The sequence below is a fragment of the Silene latifolia genome, chromosome X, assembly GCF_048544455.1.
Source record: "Silene latifolia isolate original U9 population chromosome X, ASM4854445v1, whole genome shotgun sequence".
NCBI classification, from domain to species: domain Eukaryota; kingdom Viridiplantae; phylum Streptophyta; class Magnoliopsida; order Caryophyllales; family Caryophyllaceae; genus Silene; species Silene latifolia.
This window is the reverse complement of record NC_133537.1, coordinates 83044058-83064859: the sequence shown is the minus strand read 5'-3', so window position 1 is coordinate 83064859 and position 20802 is coordinate 83044058. Positions and strand designations below refer to the sequence as shown.

General features: G+C 34.9%; 4 protein-coding genes across 4 annotated transcripts; 2 read left to right on the top strand and 2 right to left on the bottom strand.

The window, feature by feature from the left end:
- Nucleotides 1-279: 279 nt before the first annotated feature.
- LOC141617739 (uncharacterized) lies at nt 280-1440 on the top strand. Its single transcript, XM_074434900.1, has one exon. The coding sequence runs from the start codon at nt 280-282 to the stop codon at nt 1438-1440; it is 1161 nt and encodes a 386-aa protein (XP_074291001.1).
- A 4993-nt stretch (nt 1441-6433) lies between these two features.
- LOC141617738 (uncharacterized) lies at nt 6434-6847 on the bottom strand. Its single transcript, XM_074434899.1, has one exon. The coding sequence runs from the start codon at nt 6845-6847 to the stop codon at nt 6434-6436; it is 414 nt and encodes a 137-aa protein (XP_074291000.1).
- A 108-nt stretch (nt 6848-6955) lies between these two features.
- Nucleotides 6956-9451, bottom strand: LOC141617736 (uncharacterized). Its single transcript, XM_074434898.1, has 4 exons — nt 9079-9451; nt 8716-8838; nt 8209-8383; nt 6956-8033 (listed from the first exon to the last, which is right to left on the bottom strand). The coding sequence occupies exons 1-4, from the start codon at nt 9449-9451 to the stop codon at nt 6956-6958; spliced, it is 1749 nt and encodes a 582-aa protein (XP_074290999.1).
- A 1794-nt stretch (nt 9452-11245) lies between these two features.
- Nucleotides 11246-20488, top strand: LOC141617735 (protein FAR1-RELATED SEQUENCE 8-like). The gene is made up of 9 exons (XM_074434897.1): nt 11246-11521; nt 16861-16912; nt 17841-18033; nt 18353-18743; nt 18849-18920; nt 19147-19523; nt 19656-19917; nt 19962-20012; nt 20192-20488. The coding sequence occupies exons 1-9, from the start codon at nt 11246-11248 to the stop codon at nt 20486-20488; spliced, it is 1971 nt and encodes a 656-aa protein (XP_074290998.1).
- Nucleotides 20489-20802: the final 314 nt, after the last annotated feature.

Genomic DNA, 20802 nt, shown 5'->3' with positions numbered 1-20802 from the left:
GAGGGATCAGACAAGGAGATCCAATGTCTCCTCTCCTTTTTACACTTAGCATGCAGTATCTCAGTACAATTTTGAATTATGTGACAAGTTCCTTGGAGTTCAATTACCATCCCATGTGTAGAGCACTCAGGCTTACTCACTTGTGTTTTGCGGATGACCTCCTCATGTTTTGTAGGGAGGATAAGTAGTCTATGCACCATTCTGAGAGCTTTTGCTACTTTCTCTATGGCTTCTGGACTGGTAATGAACAGATAGAAATCTGATATCTACTTTAATGGTATGTGCAATGAAGATAGTCAGTATGTGATGAGGGTTTCAGGCTTCAGAGAAGGGAACTTTCCTTTCAGGTACTTGGGTATTCCCATTTCTTATAAGAGAATGGTTGTTGGGGATTGTTCCAGCCTTGTGGAGAGAGTGGTAATGAGAATTCGTGGTTGGGGTGCTAGAAAGCTCAGTTATGCTGGTCGCCTAGTCCTTGTTCAGGATGTTCTATCACAGCTGCACAGTTTTTGGGCGCGTATTTTTCTCATTCCTGTTACTGTAATGGACAGAATAGAGCTTATTTGTCGTAATTATATGTGGAGTGGTTCTGAGGAATTTCTAAAAACTGCTCCTGTTGCTTGGACTAAGGTATGCACTGGAAAAAAATTTGGTGGTCTTGGTATTATTAACTGTAAAATGTGGAATGTGGCTATGCTTGGCAAGTATGTATGGTGGCTTGCCATGAAGGCAGATCACTTATGGATACGTTGGGTGAATCACATGTATATTAAAGACCAGCATTGGATGGATTATGTTCCAACGGTTAGTTCAAGCTGGACATGGAGGAAATTGTGCCAGGTCAAGGAGCAATTTAAACCCGCATACTGTAATGGGCAATGGAGGTCTAATGCAGGGAGATATACTATCTCTGGGGGTTATATTTGGCTACAAGATGATCAGGTCAAGGTTCCTTGGCATCCTGTTGTTTGGAATCGTTTCAATATGCCTAAGCATGTGTTTATTGGGTGGCTAGCTATTCAAGGTAGACTACTCACTAAGGATAGACTAGTACGTTTTGGGGTTATTCAGGATGGTACGTGTGATATGTGTTTGGACCATGATGAAGATCACGCTTATTTGCTTTATCAATGCAGTTTCAGTAGCCAATGTTGGGCATTGCTTAAAAACTGGTTGGATGTGGCTCTGCCTGGCAGTGGGATACTTGAGTGGTGTAGCTCTTGGAGATGCAGGTCTCTCATGAAAAAAAGGATTGTGTGTGCTGCGATTTTGGCTTTGGTGTATCAGATATGGAGGGTCCGTAATGTATGCAGGGTGGACTCTTACATTCCTCATCCTGCAAGTGTTGTTAATTCAGTGCAACAAATAGTGCAATGTAGAGGTCAACAATGGAAGTGGACTTCTAAGTATCAATGTATGAGTTGGTCTCCTTGGATGTAATTTGTTTTATGGTTAGCCGTTTATAGTAAGGTTACTATCTTTGTGGCTATTGGTGATTGTATGACTTTATCTTAATTATTAATATGATTTTCACATTTCACCAAAAAAAAAAGATATATGGTGAGAGCACAATAAGTCAATTAAAGGGATAATTCCCACATTATGGCTTGTGAAAGCCTTAAAGAACATCCTTGAGATTCTTGAGAAGAATTAAGGATTCGTTCACATGTTTGGATGACAAACTAAGTTAGTGTTGCAAAAACTATAGTTTCCAAACTCAAAAGGGATTTGTTGAAATCCTAGGGTGACCTATTTACTAAGGAGCAAGAGACTAAGAAAGGTGTTTTATTAGTTTCGCGCATTGAAAATTCTACAAAAGGATTCTAAGTAAATAGTGATTAATTCGTCAACGTAGGGATTAAGGGTGAATCCCTCTACAAATGACTTTATCACAAGTTATGCGATAACAGTGGGAGCATCTTTCAAGTTAAAGATCCCAAATCTAGCAAGAAGACTAGACAAATACTTAGAGATAAATTCATGTCAATAGAGACGACATTGAATGGAAGGACTTGTATGAGTTAGCAGAGATTAAGTTCAAGGTACACATATTCAATATAAAATTACATTAAAATGATTTTATGAATTAGTATCGTCCCTTTTTTTAAAAAAAAAATCAAAAAAAATCAGCAACGCAGACTGTATAGCTTTTCAATTAAATTACGTTGAAAGATATTAATTTTTTGTAGCGCCTTACGAATTTGTATAACTTTGTATAGAAGAAATTAACATTATATAAATTCCACATAAAATGACGTAAGTACGACAAACGCAGCTACGATATTAAACTATGAAAGGAGTTTGATCTATTTACTGAATAGTATTTGTTAATAGGTAGATATACAATATACCTCTTTTTTTAGTTAACGGTTTACTTACCATTAAATTATATTAACAGGAACATTTAATTGTTAATTCATTTTTATCGAAGCGGTTTTTTTGTTAACGTCATTGATAAAATAACATTGTGGAAAATCAAAACGCTATTGTAATTGTAATTTATTGATATTAATTTTTAATTTGTTTTTAAAGTAATCGGTAAAATAAAAATCTATATTACTGAAAACGATACAAGCATAATGTAATTGCGACAAAGAAAATTTTATACTAAAAGTGTTATTTATTTAGATAGTTAATTTTTTTTTTCTATTACTGGGAAAATTTTATTTTAGACATACTTAAAAAAAATTGTTGGCATAGTATGAAGTACATTTGTGATTGTTTATTTTAAGAACAAAAAAAAAAGCAAAAGCATTACGTATTAACTAAGCAAATTACTACCGCATAGTATTCTTGGTTGGATCTAGGCATTTACTTCTTTAATCTGTTGCGGATTGAAACGCATCTGTCGAACTGGATCCGTTTTTATGTATGAAAGCAGCTCTATAACGAAGTACTGGTCCTTTACTCTAGTAAGAGTTTCATCTACAACCGATCTTCGTTCCTAATATGTGTACATAATAAATTTAAAATCTTATGCTATATTGAATAGTAAAACGTAATTTAAAAAATATAATATTGAAAGAAAAAGTTGACAATACCTCTAACGTTAAAGTTGCAAGCTCAATGATGTTTCTTTTTAGAACTTTTTCTGGTAGGGAGTCTAACATCAAGATGCGTGTATCTCCGGTGTCGTCGGTAAAAATTATTCATAGATCACATATATTTTAAATGTTATCATGGACAATGGCACACATGTTATATAATGAAAGGTAGATTAACTGTAATCAAAATATATGATCTAACTGACTTACGTAGACTGTGATATGCCATAATGATCTGTTTGACCGGTGACGTATTTGAAGCTTGAGCCACTTTCAACTGTCGTAAATTTTCTACACTTATTGCAGGAATTGTATACAAAATTATCAGGATTTGGGATGGATTGTATTTTTCCTTCTATTAGTATAATTTTGTCTGCCTGAAAAACGATGTAAAAAAATTGACCGTCAATATATGCGAAGGATATAGGTTGACAATTGTAAAAGTTCTACACATATATTCAAATGACGACCTCTTGGTTTGCCAGAGAGCTAATCGGTACTGGTGTTTGTAAGTTTTCAGTTTGTTGACTGGAGCTTTCTCCAAAAACATTCGTATGAAAATTACTACTGAGATTTTGCAGAATTTCTTTCTTGTCTGTCGCCCTACATTTAGACAATAGTTATATTTTGTTTGATTAAAACAACAGGTAAAACAAAAAAAAAATATTAACATACCAAATGCGTAGTTCTTCTGCGGCTGAGGTGTTACTATCTAATAACAGTCGAAAAACGGGTTGTATTCCAGCAACCTCCTATTAACAAAAATGGTTATCTTAACTTTTAAAAAATAAAGTATTTTATAATATGTATACATACCTTTATAATTGGATGCCCTAACACGGGTGATCTGTATAACAGGCAGGGAGGTTATTGCTCTAGCAATTTTTTCAGTAGGCTGTAGAGCAAGCGCTCTCCAAGCTGTTACATCAACGGGCGTCATTCTGCATATATAGTTTAATTTAAATAAATATATAATTATCTATAAAAAATTATTGTGGTGAAGGATGTATGTAGGCAAGAACTTACTGCTGATCGATGATTATTATATCTCTTGCTTTGTGTCCATTTATAGTTGTTCTTAAGGGTGTAACAAAAATGGCGATGGCAAGTAAATCTGTATTGAGGAAACAACCAATTATTAATCGAGTTGTTAACAAATTATAGAAAACAGTAGGGGAATCTATATGTAGTAGTAAAGGTACATACCAATTCGACCTCTGCATTCTAGATTCTCTTGAACAGAATTGACCGGTAGCCAATATGTCTTTGTACATTCAATCGGACCAAGGTCAATCATATGCAAACCTCGTTGTAAAATCATCTGGTATATTTGAGTTCCGACTCTGTATTTGTCAGGAACGAACCTCACAAATGGGTTCTGAATTTCATATATATGGCCTTCATGCAGAAGATTTTTAAAACAAGTAATATCCTCTTGAAAGATTGTTGCCGTCATTTCTGTTCCCTATTACACAAGTAAAATTACTAAAGTCAATTTGTAAATAAAAACATGTAGCTAATTATAACTCATATATTTTTTCAAACCTCAGCATCAGTAAAGAGTAAATTCTGGAGCGTTTTATCTCCACTGCTGGAGTATTTGGATGCCTTTAGGGATTCAAGTGTCAGAACAACGGTGAAGTTCCTACTACGATCTGTTACCAATGCAAGTGGTATTATTGGAGGAGCCATTATAATCTGCAAATTTATACCACAAATGTCAGAGATGGAGATTAGCAAATTTGTTAAAAACAAATAAAATCATTTTTTAAAACTCTTAACTCAAGTATTAGAGGAGAACCTTAAATCTAAGAAACTGCCTGAATATCTTGTACATAAATGAATTTCACAAAATAAATGTGCATTACTAATAATTTATTATGTTTACTTTTTCTTAGTAACATTAGTTTTTTTTTTTTTTAGAAGAAGGTTAAGGTACCGTATTAAAGTTGCTATGATTTATAAGAAAAAGTATGTTATTATTCATGGAACGCAACAGATGCAAGTAAACGATAAGAAGTCGTATCTAAAAAGTTGGTGTTTTGTTGATATTTATTAGAAATGTTGTGTAGAAAAAGAAATGTTAATCTAATAATCCAGAATAGAAAAAGGAAATAGATAACATGCATTCTAAAAAAAACAATAAGATGATAATTGGAGAAAGATAACATGCAATAAAAAAAAACAATAAGATGATAATTAAAAAAATTATGTATAATAACGTTAATGTACCAAAGAAAATAGTATTGTTTACATACACATTTAGCTTTATTTAGCATTATTTATTACTTCGTAACATACAATTTTTTTAGTACGTCTCCAACTGTCACTTAAAGTACTATGCGGAAGGATATCAACCGTTATATCAGAGCTTTATCTTGCTCTCGACAAGGCTACATACAATTGACTATGCGAAAAAACTGGTCGTGGCAAATATATGCCAACTCTGTTTAGCGTTTGTCCTTGTGCTTTGTTAATAGTCATTGCGAAACTTAATCTAATCGGAAATTGTTTTATTCTGAAATGAAACGGAAATTTGTCGGCCGGAGATGACTGCAGTGGAATTCTAGGTATGAAGACTCTTTCGCCCCTGTGATGTCCCACAGCAATTTCTGCGTCAATAACATTTCTGTCAAAAGCTTTGCAGATAACCCATGTACCGTTACAAAGACCTGAGGTAGGATCTAAATTTATCAACAAAATAAAAGGACTATTTATCTTTAGGACTAATTCATGCGATGGAAGACCGTTAGGCTGAAGTGTATTGAGAAATTCAGTTGGATATTGTTCAGTTGCGATGTCTGTAGCTTCGTCAAAATTTCTGTACGGAAACGCTTGACCTTGTTGTCGAAAAACTAATAGTGTATTTATCATCTGTATATCATCATTTTTGGGAGTTAGTATTCCTCTTTTGGTTGTCAGAGACGGATTGGTGCTAATTTGGTGTATATCTGGATAAACTGCGTCAATGAGCTGCTCAATTAGTATGGATTCTTGTGTTCCAGATATGACAATCAGCCTCGGTAATTTGATATCCTTCCCATTTTCATAAAGATGAGATCCGTCACCAACACTTAGGACAAAATCGCTAAAAGCAGGATCACGCATAGCCCTCATATTAACAGTTAAATGAATCCTTTCAAGTTTTGGCCACAACGGAGACATAACAAAACTCGAACTGATTGCCTCTCGTACTGAACTTTTTGGTTAATAGGCAATACCTGTCAAAAGTCTCCTCCAAATACAACTATTTTTCCGCCGAACAATTCTCTATTTGAGCAAACGTCATGCAAAGTGTTTTCAAAGTATTCAATCAACTGTCGTTTTGCCATGGGAGCTTCATCCCAAATGATTAACCTACATGCTCGAATGAGTTCTGCTAAGGAACTCTATTTTGAGATTTGAGAACTCTTGTTATTTTCTATATCAAGAGGGATCTTGAATCGAGAATTTGAAGTTCTACCACCCGCAAGATTGGCTGCTGCAATACCCAAACTTGCAACTGCAAGATAAATAAGGACTCTAGCTCTGAGATTTACAAGCAGTGTTGTGTACAAAAAGGTTTTTCCTGTACCTCCAGGTCCATCTAAGACAAAAGAACCTGTTCCATTCTCTATAACCCTTCTGTAAATTTTATCATAGGCACAACGTTGTTCTTCATTTAGCAAGTTGACAGCATTTATGTCTTCAGAACTTATCGGAATATTAAGCTCTTCCTTAATTTCTTTTGTTTTTGAATGTCTCAAATAAACGTTGTCCAATTGCAGATCGCCAAAGTCAAAAGAACTAAAACTCCTGCCCATTGATTCAAGTATGCAGCAAATATTTGTAAGGGTTATTTGCAGTACTTTATACCGTTGTGAAGGAAAAGCATATGTATAGTCTTCTGACAATGAAGTATGGAATTTATCTCATAGCAATCTTGGATTCATTGGCTGACAGTAAATGAGTAAAGTAGCAAATAATCTTCGTAGCTCTGCTGGCATCTGATATTGCACTGCTTCTGCTAAACACTGTTCAATAGAGTCATCTGCTTCAAGCAATCCATGCATATAATCCGATTCTCTAAACGAACTACATGTTATGCCATTTATTGACTTGAGGTCTTCAAAAGACTTGGGACCTCGAATGTTTGAGAGCAGAAGCCGTAAATAATACCTTTCTCCTTCAGAGGGATTTGCATATACTAAACGGCCTAAGACAAATCCTTTTTCCCTAGGAGTCCAAAATTTATCCCTTCTTCTATTATGCCACACATAATATGCGGGAAGTTGACTGTATAATAAGGTTTGAGAGAAAGTATCAGTTTCGTTTTGCTGGAAAAAAGTCGTTAACATTGTTCTGTTATAAGCTTCATCATCCAAAACATTCTCAAGGTTTTCCCACGGTTGAAAACTAACAGTTTGCATGTTTGGTAAGTGTACCTGTAAAGGAACAATGTTAGGATGTATTTCGTTCAAATGGAATCCGAAAATTCTCCAAGCTGCCTCCGGTGGGGAAATCCATCTAGTTGATTGGTACGCAGTTATCTCATCAAATGATTCCTGACCGCTGCCGCTAGGATCAGTAACCGCAAACGAAATACGATCATGTCCCTTATATACATACTTGTACATATACTTAATGGCTTTAATTGTCGAACATATCTCCACATTTAGGTGACATTCATATTTCCCTAATAAGAATGGGTTGTATGGAATAACCCATCGATTATTAAGCTGTGATCCACGTACGGTTACCTCTAAACCCCTATGCCTTCTGCGATATATAGGATATGAATCACGACCGTTTGTTGTTGTATCCGTAAACTCACGAGGGTAATGGTTCTTACACCAACCATCCCTCATGCAGGGGTTAGTAGGGTTGTCTCTACCGCATGGACCATCCATCATATGACGAACAACGACAGAGAAAAGGTGAGGGTTTTCGGCAGAATCGGGCAGTTCTGCATATATATATTCATCATACTGGTCAGGCGGTCTTATTTTGCTATCAGAATCCAGAATGATTAGAAAATATGCATGCGGGATCCCTCGCTTCTGGAATTCAAAAACGTAAATGTAACCCGTAACAGTACCAAATAACTTACGAATACAGATGTCCTTTCATTAACTCTAAAAGTTTTGCTAAAAAAACGCGAGAAACAAGATCAGGTCTATCTTACGCTTCCTCAAAAGGCAATAACTCGCGCTCAATTTCTGCCCAACGCGGATTACATGTAATAGTCAAAAATATATCTGGCTTTCCATAACGCTGTACAAGCGTCATTGAACTAAGATAGCGACGACGGAAGTCAGGATCGCATCCAATAAAGCTAGCAGGCAGTATAAAAATTCTGCCTATATTAGCCCCACGTGCCTATCCAGCGTTGTAGCTGTCAATGATTCCTTGATATAAGTCAGCCCGAATTATATTTTGATTATTCCTGATATAATCAAGTCGCGTTGTCTCAATTTTGATATATATATATATCGACCATATATTGTTGGAGAAGACGACAACTTTTTAGCAATATTGACGAATCATTTGGACAAATTTGCAGTCGGTAGCAGTAGTACTCTCTACATGATATTTTTTTCTAAGACTCAGAAGTACCTGGAATTGTATGCAAACAGAAGCCTAAGCTAACGTTTTAGTAGCAACATAAAAAAATAGACATTAAATCACAAACCTTGTTCCTCGCTTTCAAGTAAATCGTCTGTTGTTTGTATAAGAACTTCATTTATCGGAAAAGTTTGAGGATCAGGACGACGTCTAGGATGGCTACTAACTCGATAGATACGTCTATGCCAGCCTGTTTCGCCAAAAGGAAACAAAAGAGGATGCTGTAAAGGATCATAGCAACCGCAATAATGTAATATTCAGTGACTTGTCCCAGAGTTAGCATATATGACGACATCATGACGTGGAGGTTGTGATGAGTTTTCATCATCAACCCAAATTGCGGCAACCTACGATGTCGTGGGAGCGTTGTGCGTTCGTTGATCCTGGCTTGGATCTGATCTTATTATAATACGATTTTCCTCGTCTATACCTACATCTCTTAGAGATTTGAAGAACTGAGTGTACGGGTTCATTTCCATAATGCGCATCAAAATACGAAGCACTGTCCTGTCAATTTCTTCAGCAATATGAAGTCTATGCCACAATTCTCTATCTGTATCGAAAAAATAAAGTTGAATATATCTAGACCGTTCTTCAGTAGGCAAGATATCATTAATGTAATGATAAACTTGGCCTTGAACTCTAAACGTATAAATTCCACGATTTCTCTGCGCGAGTTTCCGATCTTTCTTAACTCCAAAGGAAGTAAAAGCGAAAGAACGATTATACAACAGAACATATTTTCTGAAATTTTGAGAAGCAGCGTCGTTTGACATGAACAGCATGCGAAGTTCATTTGGCATCACGTTGTTTTCCAGGCATATATCTCCTTGGGCACAACAAAAAACTTTCGATTCATTTTTGAAAAGTTTTGCTCTACAATGTCGACATAAGGTAGGCAGAGGAAGAACATCTGGATGATCCGGTGGAATTGAAAAACCTTTAAATGTATCAACAGCATTTGAATAAAGTGAGATTTGGAACGTTAAATTCTACTAAAAAGTAAGGTAAAAAAATTACATATATAGTTGCAGGGGTAAAAGTTTACCCTTTCAAGTAGTAGCTGATGAAAGTGAATGAGTTTTCTTTTGTACATGATTTGTACGGGAGCATGAAGCAATGTTCTTCAATAGATTCATATTGTATATATTTTCAGGAGATAAGCAGTATTTTGCTTATTACAACAACTGAATCACGTAAATAAATAAAAATTATTAGTTGTACAATTCGAAAATGTTTTTTGCCTATTTTTACCCTTAAATTACTAATTTCGCACAAATAGACAGCAGAATTACCCTTATCTTTATTTCTCTCCCAACATCATCAACTACCCGTCCCTAATCATAGCATTCTTTTTCAAACAGTTTTTCATTTTTTTTTCAATTACCTTGTATAACCACTAGTAAACGCTCAACAATTAAATTAAATTTTGTAAATGAAAATAAAAAAATATGGAAATCTAACACTTCAAGTGAAAATCTTGAAATACGAACTATGAAAGTAGTTGAAATTAGTTTAAAAATTTGGAAATCTAAAATGTCCTTTGGTAGATATTTCAGTAGAAATATTTCATTCATAAAAAAATTTGTCTAATGATGATCTATTTTTTAATAAGGAAATATGAAAAGGTTTTTAGATTTTTGACAACCCCAACATGGCCATTTAGTGGCTCCAAAACGACTAAAAGACGGTATGGTGCTATGCCTGATAAAACCAGGCCTGCTCGTCGAATTCAGTTTTAAATGCAAACTGAAAGAGGGGTAACGAAGTAACTCGATAATCGAATAAGAAGACTAAAGTGTTTGATGATAGATATAAAGATAAATGCAGTAAAAAGGTTGTTTTTTTGACAATGGGAATATGAGGAGGGGCAAGGAGACGAATCCTGCATTCTTCCGAACAAATCAAAGCTAGCAATCCTCTGTTATGAAGTAATTACTACTTTATATAAACCGAATTAGATTTAAGTATGAATCCTATTAGTGTTTAGGTGATGACTTCTGTAAAATGAAAATTCGATAAGCCAATCAAGTTACGACCGAATCTAATCTAATTATTCTTTTTTTTTTAGCAATTTTTTTTTCACATGTTTGAAAAATATAAGGGTTATTTCATAGGAATAATCCATCATATTGTTGTCCTTCTTAAATTACTCTATCCTTTCAAATAATCTAATTTAATCCATTCTATGCCATATACCTTCCCAAAAACAAACTTACTTCAATTTATTACCGGTTACACCAGGTAAACCTTCTTCCTCCTCTTTATGTAAGTTATATTTCTTATTTATCTTTATAATAAGAGACTATAGCTTTCTTTATTTAACCCACCCTTCCTCTACATAATTCATCCTCCTCTCTCACTACAGAAACAAAAATCAATCAAAATCCACCATGACAACTCCGCTAAGCGTACCCGTCAATTAACTCATCCAACACCGTAACTTCCTGATCGTCGTCCCAATCACAACCATCGTTCCCAATTTCGCTCTTCTGCTCAAGAAACTCGTACAATTTAAGCATCAATAAGTAAGTCTTTTAATTGGAAACAGAAACGAGATTTTGGGAAAGAAAAGGAGGTTGTTGTCAATATCAATAATGAAAAGAGTGAATGGACATCAGGTACCATTAGAGAGTTTAGAAATTGTTCTAGTGATTGATTGGAGGAGTTTTAGTGGAAATGAAAAGCTTCTTTTGAAGAGTTATTTTGATCTAGAAGCTCATGACTCAAATCCTGTGTTGGTGTTGGCATTTACTCTGAAAAATGAAGGTTCTTCCCAATTTTCTACGGAATACCGTGATTTCCGCGTCGAATTAAAAAAATTGAAGGATGTTAATGTTGACATTGCTTGGGAGAGTGGGAGTACATCAAGCGTGAGTGTATCCTGTGTTGTAATAAGTGTCCTCCGACAATAATGCGATCACAACTGTCGATCATAATGATCACATGTTTAAATCTCATATTTAAGAATACATGTGGGAAGTAATATTTTACAGTCAACTGGTCCACACATATCGGTAATGATTGGCTGACTAGAGTTTGATATTACTGTCGTGCGACGATGGTGATCAGTTGATCCCCTTAGGTCATACCTATAGGGAAATACTATTAATTGATTATTTAATTAATCGTATGCCGATACGAGTTAACTAAATTGCTTAAAATTGACGGATGATTTTGTGAGTAAAATGAACGTGTCTTATTATCATTCGATTAAATTAGATACGGTCTAAGTAATCGAATTGTTTTATTACTTAGAATAAAATATTGTTTACGAAACAAATGAAACGGATTGAATAATTTATTATAAATTCAAGTTGTTGAAATTTATAATTCGATAAACCATTTTGGTACAAGTAATCAAGAATTACTAGTTAAATTTTGTATGTGACATATTTTATTAATATGTTGATTTTTAATATGTTAAAAATACACTATAGTGTAACATGTCATGTAACATGTGACACATGACAAATTTAAAAATGACAAAATAAAATGGAACTTCCATTTTATGTGTGTGTGCCGAAAATTGGAGAGAGTATTAGAGTTTATATTGTGTTGTTTATTTTAAATGAATAACACAATGATTATACCCTACATCTAGCCTTGCATGCCTAGTCTTATCTTGAGAAGAACAAGACCATACATTGGCCTACTCCCCCCCCTCCTCCCCCTTCCCCACCGGTTTTCTAGAGGAAATGGCAAAGGGTTTTTCCTCTATTATTATTCACCACTTACTACATAATTTTCTAGTGTTAGAAAATTATCAACTCTCTAAATTTGTGAAATAATTTTAGAGAAAGAAAGCTCACAAAAATCCTCTTCTCTTGACCGAAATACAAGAGAACAAAAACACCATTTTTGTGTCCAAATTTTAAGTAAGATTAGTATTATTACTAGTTCATAATAATATTAGTTATTAAGGGTGTTCCTTGGGTATAAACTTTTGGGAGAGATTCTAATATTAATCTTAGTTCATCCATTGTTGGAAAGCTCAAGAACTAACAAGTAGGAGATCTTGTTGGTGCCCAATAAATCCGAAACACCAATGTAAGAAGTGACGATTTCTTCTCTACTTTGTTTTATGTTTGCATGCATAAGATCTTGTTTTAATTTTATGACTAAATTAAACTATCATACTATGAATATGTATACTAATGAGATTAATGAATCCTAACATCATGTGCTCTTAATCCGAGTTTGCCGACATTTATGGAATGTGTTGATGCACGACTATCGAAGCAGGCCTCTATTTTGGCTGTTGCTGATATGGCTAACTCGGATGTTGATTTGAGACTCCTGGGCAGAAGATGAATAGGGAAGGAGATTGATGAAGACTAATGACAAAATTTTAAGTAAATGGATGAAGATTATGAATGGCGAGATTTTTGAAGATCATTAGGCAAATGGATGAAAAATGAAAGACCATCAGACTTTTAACCCTTAGAATAACAAGGGTGACCTGTTGTTCAGGTTTGCCCGTCTCCTTAGGTTGTTATTGGAAAGTATGGTGTATAGGTTAGATTTACTTGGAATTATTGATAGGATGGAGTAATTACTGCAGACAACCAATAGGATGGATTATTGTTATGAAATAACTCAAAATATAATTATGTTAATGGATTTCGAATATTGATAATAGTTGCAAATATGAAGAGAGAAGCTAGAGATAAGGCAGAGTAAAATTGACAACTTATTTAATAATACGGGCAACATTAGTAAAATTTCGGGCAAAAAAAAAAGCATTGCTTTTCAAAAAAAGAGGCAGAAAGCTACTAATAATCTCTACCTAACGAAAAATATTACTGCATCAGTCATTATAAATAAGCATTATAATTAAACTGCCACAACAAAAAAAAAAATTCTTTATCACATTTTCCAAAGTTTAGTAGATACTAATAAAAAATTATAACTTTACCGCTGTTTATTAGGCAAAAAAAAGTTTTTTCTGTATCACATATTAGTTTGTTACATAGATAAAATTGGAGGTAAGGGCAAGTTAAGGACCTATATTATCACTTTTTTTTCTAGTTAAGGGACTAAACAATCCAAGTTTCCGGTTAAGGATTGCAAGCCAACTTCCGTTAAATTTATGTTAAGTCATTAAATTCAATCAAACCAAGCTTTTTCGTGTATTTTATTTATAAAATTGATTATCAATTTTCTCTGAAAGATCAAATGTCAATTTCTTACGTACTCTATCCCCTTTCAATCTTTCATGATTGTGTGTCTTTCTACTTTGCGACATCACTTAGTGACTACATCTTACCTCCAAAATAATCAAAGCAATCCTTGAAAACTTGTCTTCCCGTTCAAAGCGCTCAACATATTGGCGATCGGGTCATGCGTTTTGAAGCTACTGGAAGTGAATCTATGGTACGATCATGGTTCAAAATCTTGACCGAGATGTATTGTATCGGTTTTTCATCTTATTAATACGAGATATCGCCCGCGAAATAACTGAGAATTACCTCGATTAGGTAGGGACCGATTACACCGCTTCCGCGACTATGACTGATAGCGAGATTTTGAACCATGGTTATGTTGATAATTTCTCATACTGATAAGATCTTTTTGTAAAGTTAGGTGGAGATGTGGGTAAACAATATTGTAATGCAAGCTATACATATTGGCGATGGGGTCACGTTTTTTGCTTAATGCTTAACTTTATTGTAGAGATTTCTCTTTCAAAGGTTGCATGATATATGATCAGAGGTAAATTGTACAAGAATAATTAAGATGACTGGTACAGTAATCTATTGTATTCTCCTTTCCATCCACACTTTTATCCAAAAAATATGGTCAGGTTTATTTTTAAAAAAATGGTGGGGGATTCAATCCAATGGAAGGGTGAACATGTAAGGGAGGAAAGGTGAACATGAGGTGAAGATTGGGTCAACATGTAAGGGATGAGAACAGATGACGAAGATTATCACTCACAACAGGATAAGGAGTTTTAATGTTAATGTGGGACTTTGGGCTATAGAAATGGAGATGTTAACAGTGCTAGTAAAATATTAACGGTGTTATATAAGAGTCCCTTAACTGGGAATTCTGAAAATTGAGTCTCTTAACTGTAAGAAAATCCATAGTTGAGGTCCTTATAAAATTCTTGCAAAAAGATTTAATACATAAAACGTATGATATTAAGCAATTAAATAATACTTATGTAAAAAAGAGTAGGCTTAAATACAACAGAGAAGTAAAACAGGTAACTTTTTTTTACAAATTTAATTTTCGATCCTGGTTGTTGAAACTATCACTGAAACATTTATTTTAAAAATAAAATAAAAGGTAATAGATTTGCACGGAAACATATTTTAGGTAAAAAAACACGGGGTCCAAAATTTCTGTTTTTTTTTCCAGCGTTCAATTTTTTTTCGGAAATCATAACTAAAGAAAATCTGTGTGGCTTTCCTAAAATTTAAACAAATTGTTTACAAAAATTTAAAACTAATTTCCGACAATCGTAAATAAGAATTCGTTGTAAACGTTATATTGGGTAAAAGTTACTGTAAGAAAACAATCTAATAAAATGTCAAAGTTAACTTATAGCAGATACAACATCCTTTTTGAATATAATCTCTAATTAAGTAGTAGACAAACTAAGTAAAACACAAACAATAACCTCAAGCTTTTTGTTTAAAGTGAGGAAGTAAGCTAAGCTATTGCCCTGATTGCAAGCCTATAATACCAGCGTCAAAAAAAAGTAGTTTTTTTATTATGTTTGTATGCGGGGTTTGAAAACTGAATGTGAAAATTGAAGCTAACACTTTAACCTTTTAATAGATAGATAGTGCAAGGAGAAATTATGTATATCTCAATATAATAAGACATAAGACTCTTACTTATCTATAAAAAAAAATACAAATGCATGCATCAATCCCTTATTGTAGTAGGTGTCAAGAAGAAAACGTTAATTTATCTGTAGGAAGACTGAAAAAATGTGAAGAAGATAACATGCATTTCCCTATCCGAACATGTGTTTGAGCCTCTGCACACATGAGCATGTTACTGCATTTAGTAAGAGTTGTCACATGCCAAGAGAAGAAAACAGTTTTTGTGGTCAGATAGAAGAAAAGGAGAAAGGAAGTAATGGCATAAGCGTAAATAGTGATGTCATGTAAGGTACAAGCACTCTCAAAACAGTGTCACAGAAAGTTAAAGACAGAAATATTTTACAAATTAGAGTTTGCGAGACGACAAAAAAGGGGATAAATTTATAATGCTAATTTTTTTTAGAATCTATATCTATCTATATTATTAAAGGAAGCTTTTTTTTTTGAGCGATTACAGAGACTCCAATTATTGCAAACTACCTACAACAATTAAACTACCTAAAACGATTAAGATTAAGACTAGAAGATAGACTTTACAGCTAATGGTAATCGTGCAAATTGAGAATGATGTTAGGAGATCAATAGCTTCAAGAAGCCTTTTGTGAGTCAACTACATCTTATAAACAATCTTATCTCATGTAGACTCCTACAATATATATATATATATATATATATATATATATATATATATAGATTTACACCATTATTATTATTCAAAGCTAGCTTCATCAATTTCTATTGTTTTCATGAAAGGAAGCTTTTTTCGAGCGATTACAAAGACTCCAATTATTTCAAACTACCCACAACAATTAAACTACCTAAAACGATTAAGATTAAGATTAGAAGATAGACTTTACAACTAATGGTAATCGTGCAAATTGAGAATGATGTTAGGAGATCAATAGCTTCAAGAAGCTTTTTGTGAGTCAACTACATACATCTTATAAACAATCTTATCTCATGTATATATATATATATATATATATATATATATATATATATATATATATATATATATATATATATATATATATATATATATATATATATATATATATATAGAAATTGCATTAAGTGAGTCTAGGTATCTTAGGTGAGTCTAGCATTTTAATCTCATCCATTAGATCTACTCTAATCAACTACCGAGATTAAATCTCGAAAATTATAACAAACGTATAAAAGCTCAGAATTCAAACCTCCCCCTCATAATTCAGTTTCACTTTCTCTCTCCTCCGTCTCTTTCCCTCGCTTTCTCTATCTCTCTCTCTCTAAGTCAAAATAATCCTCGAATCAAGCAAACAAACCCTAGGTTTTTTTTTTTATTCGCTTTTATCAATTCATTCACAAATCAATCAAATTCGTGTGTTTTCCAGGTTCTCGTTGCTACAATGGATGCCGATTCTACCGACATTAACATGCAAACAGGTAATTTCCGTAATCCTTTCGTTTTTCGATTTTCCTTTTAGCGATTTCATCCGGATTCTATGTCGGCGATTATTCGCTATTGTAATTTCATTATTCCATTTGCTTTTCGATTTTTTAGGTTAATCGATTTTATGTTTGCTTCAATTTTAATGACATTCGTTCACTTCTACTTCAATTTGACGGTCTCCTTTCCTTTGATTATTCTCGTATTTGCTTTTCTCTTAAATATTAGGTGCAATCTCCTTGTATTTGTTGTTTTTCCTATCGAATTTTCATATTTGCGTTCTCCTCTGCTTCTGCTTACAATCGCAGTTGCTTTATCGTCATATTCCGTCAATTTTGATTATATTTTTCTTTATTCTGTTGCTTTTCAGTTTTTTAGGTTAATCGATTTTCTGTTTGCTTCAATTTTAATGAAATCCGTTCACTTCTACTTCAATTTACGGTCTCCTTTCCTTTGATTATACTCGTAGTTGCTTTTGTCTTAAATATTAGGTCAAATATCCTTGTATTTGTTGATTTTCTCGTTCAATTTCAGTCAAATTTCATTATATTTGACCTCTTTTCCTGTCTTGTATATTCCTGTTCCCCTGTCTGTATATTCCTGTTCTGCTGTCAATGCTTACAGGCTCAGCTTGTTACAATATCAATGTTACTGTAAGACAATCACATATATTCATTTCCATTGCACATATAACATAAAATTTACCACCATTCGGATGTCCTCTTGTTCTCATTTGTTACTTAAATGTACTTTAGTATCTTGTTCTAAATTGTAGTCCACCTCTTCGCATATTTCTGTTCTCCGTCCATCCTTATGTCACTACATTGTCATAGTACTAGTATTCTTTGTAACAATGTTACTCTTTGTAATACCACCGTTGTATTTCAGGTCACTAATACTCGTATTTTCCTTTTTGTATTACAGACTCAAGTACTGTCACTCAACCCCATTCTACGCCAATTGTCCAAGAGCAACCCAATCCTCAACCAAATAATCAGCTTGTTCTGTCTCACACGCCTAATGGAGGTGAGCGCTGGATGCGTGTGGTTGAGCACAAGTTTAGACCTACCATTGGTGCAGTTTCGCCTCCCTTGAGGCTGGAATCAAGTTCTACGAGGTTTATGCTCGGGCATGTGGATTTACCCCTCGGAAGCACAGTACGAAAACACTACGAGGTGGTGTTGCACACCAAAAATTCGTAGTCTGCAACCGTCAAGGGTTCAGGGAATCTAAACCGAAACAGCGTCCCAGAACCAAGGATGATGAGAATATGGGTGATGGTTCGTCCACGGCTAGTTCAGTTACACGGCTAGTTAAAATCACAAGAATTGGATGCCGAGCGTACGTCGGTTGCCCTTCTACATGGCCTTGATGGCCCGGCTATGATTGACGAGTTTTAAAGTTCACAATCATCGTCTCACCTCTATCTGTAACAGAGATCTCAATAAGATTTCACGATCCCTTGATATGTTCCAGAAGACGCTTATCTTGGACAACTCCAAGTTGAATATTGGCGCTGGATTGACCTTTAGACAGGTTAAGGAACTTGTCAATGGGTATGAAAATATCGGTGCTACATTGATAGATTTTAAGAACTTTCAAAGAGATATCAAGTGCTACATTGGATTAAGAGATGCTGACCTCTTCATCGATCGACTCGAGAAACTCAAAGCGACCCAACCCCAGTTCTACTTCGCCTATGATGTTGATCCGCAAAACCGTCTAACAAAGTTCTTTTGGGCTGATGCTACATGTATTAGAAACTACTCATTCTTTGGGGATGCTGTGAGCTTCGACCCTACTTACGGAACCAACAAGTATGATATGGTTTTTACACCATTCACAGGTGTTAATCACCACAGAAAGTCGATGTTGTTTGCCGGTTGTCTCCTGTTACACGAGGATGACATCTCCTTCCAATGAACCTTTCAGCATTTCTTGACTGCCATGGGACAAAAAGAGTCGCAGTTCATGATCACGAATCAATGCCCTGGCATAAAGAAGGTAATAGTGTGACAATGTTACTGTAACAGAGTTACTTAAATTTATTGTACCACAACATTCTGACTCCAACTACCACTGTCCCATCTCTTCCTCTTTTACAAGGTTATTCAATAACAATGTTACTGTAACTAAATTACTAACATATAATTTAATCACTTGCTCTTTCCCGATCACTGGTCAATATCACGTTCTGACTTGCTGTTTCATTATGACTGGCATACAACAGGCTTTCCCTTCTGTTTTCAAGATAGCTAGGCATCGTTATTGTATGTGGCATATTACACAAAAGATCACGGACAAAGTTGGTTCAGCACTCTGCAGAGACACGGACTTCCTTGCTCGCTTCAACGCTGTTGTTTGGGACCCTGATATGGAGCCGTCGGAGTTCGAAGAGAAGTGGAAGAAGGTCATTTCAGATTTCGAACTGGAAGATAATGATTGGTTGACTACAATGTTCGACGACAGACACCATTGGATTCCTGCCTACCATCGTGACCTTGCCTTAGGCTGCATATTAAGAACAACACAGCGATCAGAAAGTACAAATTCATTTTTCAAGCGCTATGAGAATCACTTTGGTACACTGGTCGAATTTTGGATGAGGTAAACAACTCTTTTTCATTCCTTACGATGCCGGAACAGTGTATGTTACAGTACCATTGTTTCATTGTTACATAAATAATTTGTTGTCGAATCCTTGTTGCATTAAAACCAGGTTCCAAATCTATGGACCAGCGGCGCTATACACGAAGGTGCGATGATTATAACAAATGACCACTCATTCCCTGAGCTTAAGACAGAATTACCTATAGAAAAGCATGGCGCTATTATATACACACATGCTGTGTTCAAGGTGTTTCAAGAAGAAGTAATGGTTACCGATTCATGTGGTGTTGATGACTTTGAGAAGGAGGAGCATGTGCGCATAATTCATGTAATCGATGCTGAGACAGACAGAATTTTCAAGGTGAGGTTGGACCTTAGATGCACAGATGCAGTATGCGAGTGTAAACTGTTCGAAAGAATTGGATTACTCTGCAGGCATATTGTGTGGGTGTACAAGGGCAAAGGAATTGGGCGAATACCAAGCAAGTACATTGTAGATCGTTGGCTAAATAACACACACGCAGCGTACATGTTTGATTCGAAAACATTATTACGAAGGATTTTGACTTATTCTTGTAATTGTTTTTCTGATAACATTGTAACCATAATTTCTTATAGTAACATTGTCACCATGATAAACGAACTTTCTTTGTTTTACTTCCAAGCTTGATTCGAATGGGAATGTCATTGAGGATTCATATATGGCTACGTCTGATAACAGTCATTTGTGCAACGTATGGTCAGAGTTCCGTCAGATAGTTGGTGTTCTCAAAACTTTACCTGCTGAACACGCGGAAGAGTTAGCATCCCTCCTAGTTGAGTTCCGGCAGAAGTTATGTATTGAACCGCTTACAAAAGACCAAGAGATGGAGATGCTGTTGGGCTGCAACTCGTCGTCTGAAGTCACTATCCACCCTCCGGAACAAGCACGCAACAAGGGCAGCGGAAAAAGATTGAAGTAAGCTAAACAACAGGCCATTGAAAAAGCAGCCAAGCCGAAGAGGCTATGTGCATACTGCAAATAAAGAGTTACCCACGACAGGAGAACATGCCCTCTTCGCATAGCTGCTGAGAAAGCAGCTAAAAAGAAAAAAGTTTGATACTGTTATGATGTTACAGTAACATTGTGACCTTAGCAATAATGCAATAATTAGTAGGATTTTGTGTTGCTGTGACAATAATATGTCACAGTAAAAATAAAAAGTAGAATTGTGTGTTGCTGTGGCAATAACATGTCACAGTAAAAAGTCATTCGATTTTCCTACATCATAGTTAA

Coding starts and splice junctions, on each gene's coding strand:
- LOC141617739 (XM_074434900.1), top strand. CDS start 280: ATGTGCAATGAAGATAGTCAGTATGTGATGAGGGTTTCAGGCTTCAGA.
- LOC141617738 (XM_074434899.1), bottom strand. CDS start 6,847: ATGGGCAGGAGTTTTAGTTCTTTTGACTTTGGCGATCTGCAATTGGAC.
- LOC141617736 (XM_074434898.1), bottom strand. CDS start 9,451: ATGCCAAATGAACTTCGCATGCTGTTCATGTCAAACGACGCTGCTTCT. Junction 8,839..9,078: donor CAAATCTCTAAGAGATGTAG/GTATAGACGAGG, acceptor TTGGCGAAACAG/GCTGGCATAGACGTATCTAT. Junction 8,034..8,208: donor TTATTGCCTTTTGAGGAAGC/GTAAGATAGACC, acceptor GGATTCTGATAG/CAAAATAAGACCGCCTGACC.
- LOC141617735 (XM_074434897.1), top strand. CDS start 11,246: ATGAAAAGAGTGAATGGACATCAGGTACCATTAGAGAGTTTAGAAATT. Junction 11,522..16,860: donor AGAGTGGGAGTACATCAAGC/GTGAGTGTATCC, acceptor TGTGTTTTCCAG/GTTCTCGTTGCTACAATGGA. Junction 16,913..17,840: donor CGACATTAACATGCAAACAG/GTAATTTCCGTA, acceptor TTTGTATTACAG/ACTCAAGTACTGTCACTCAA.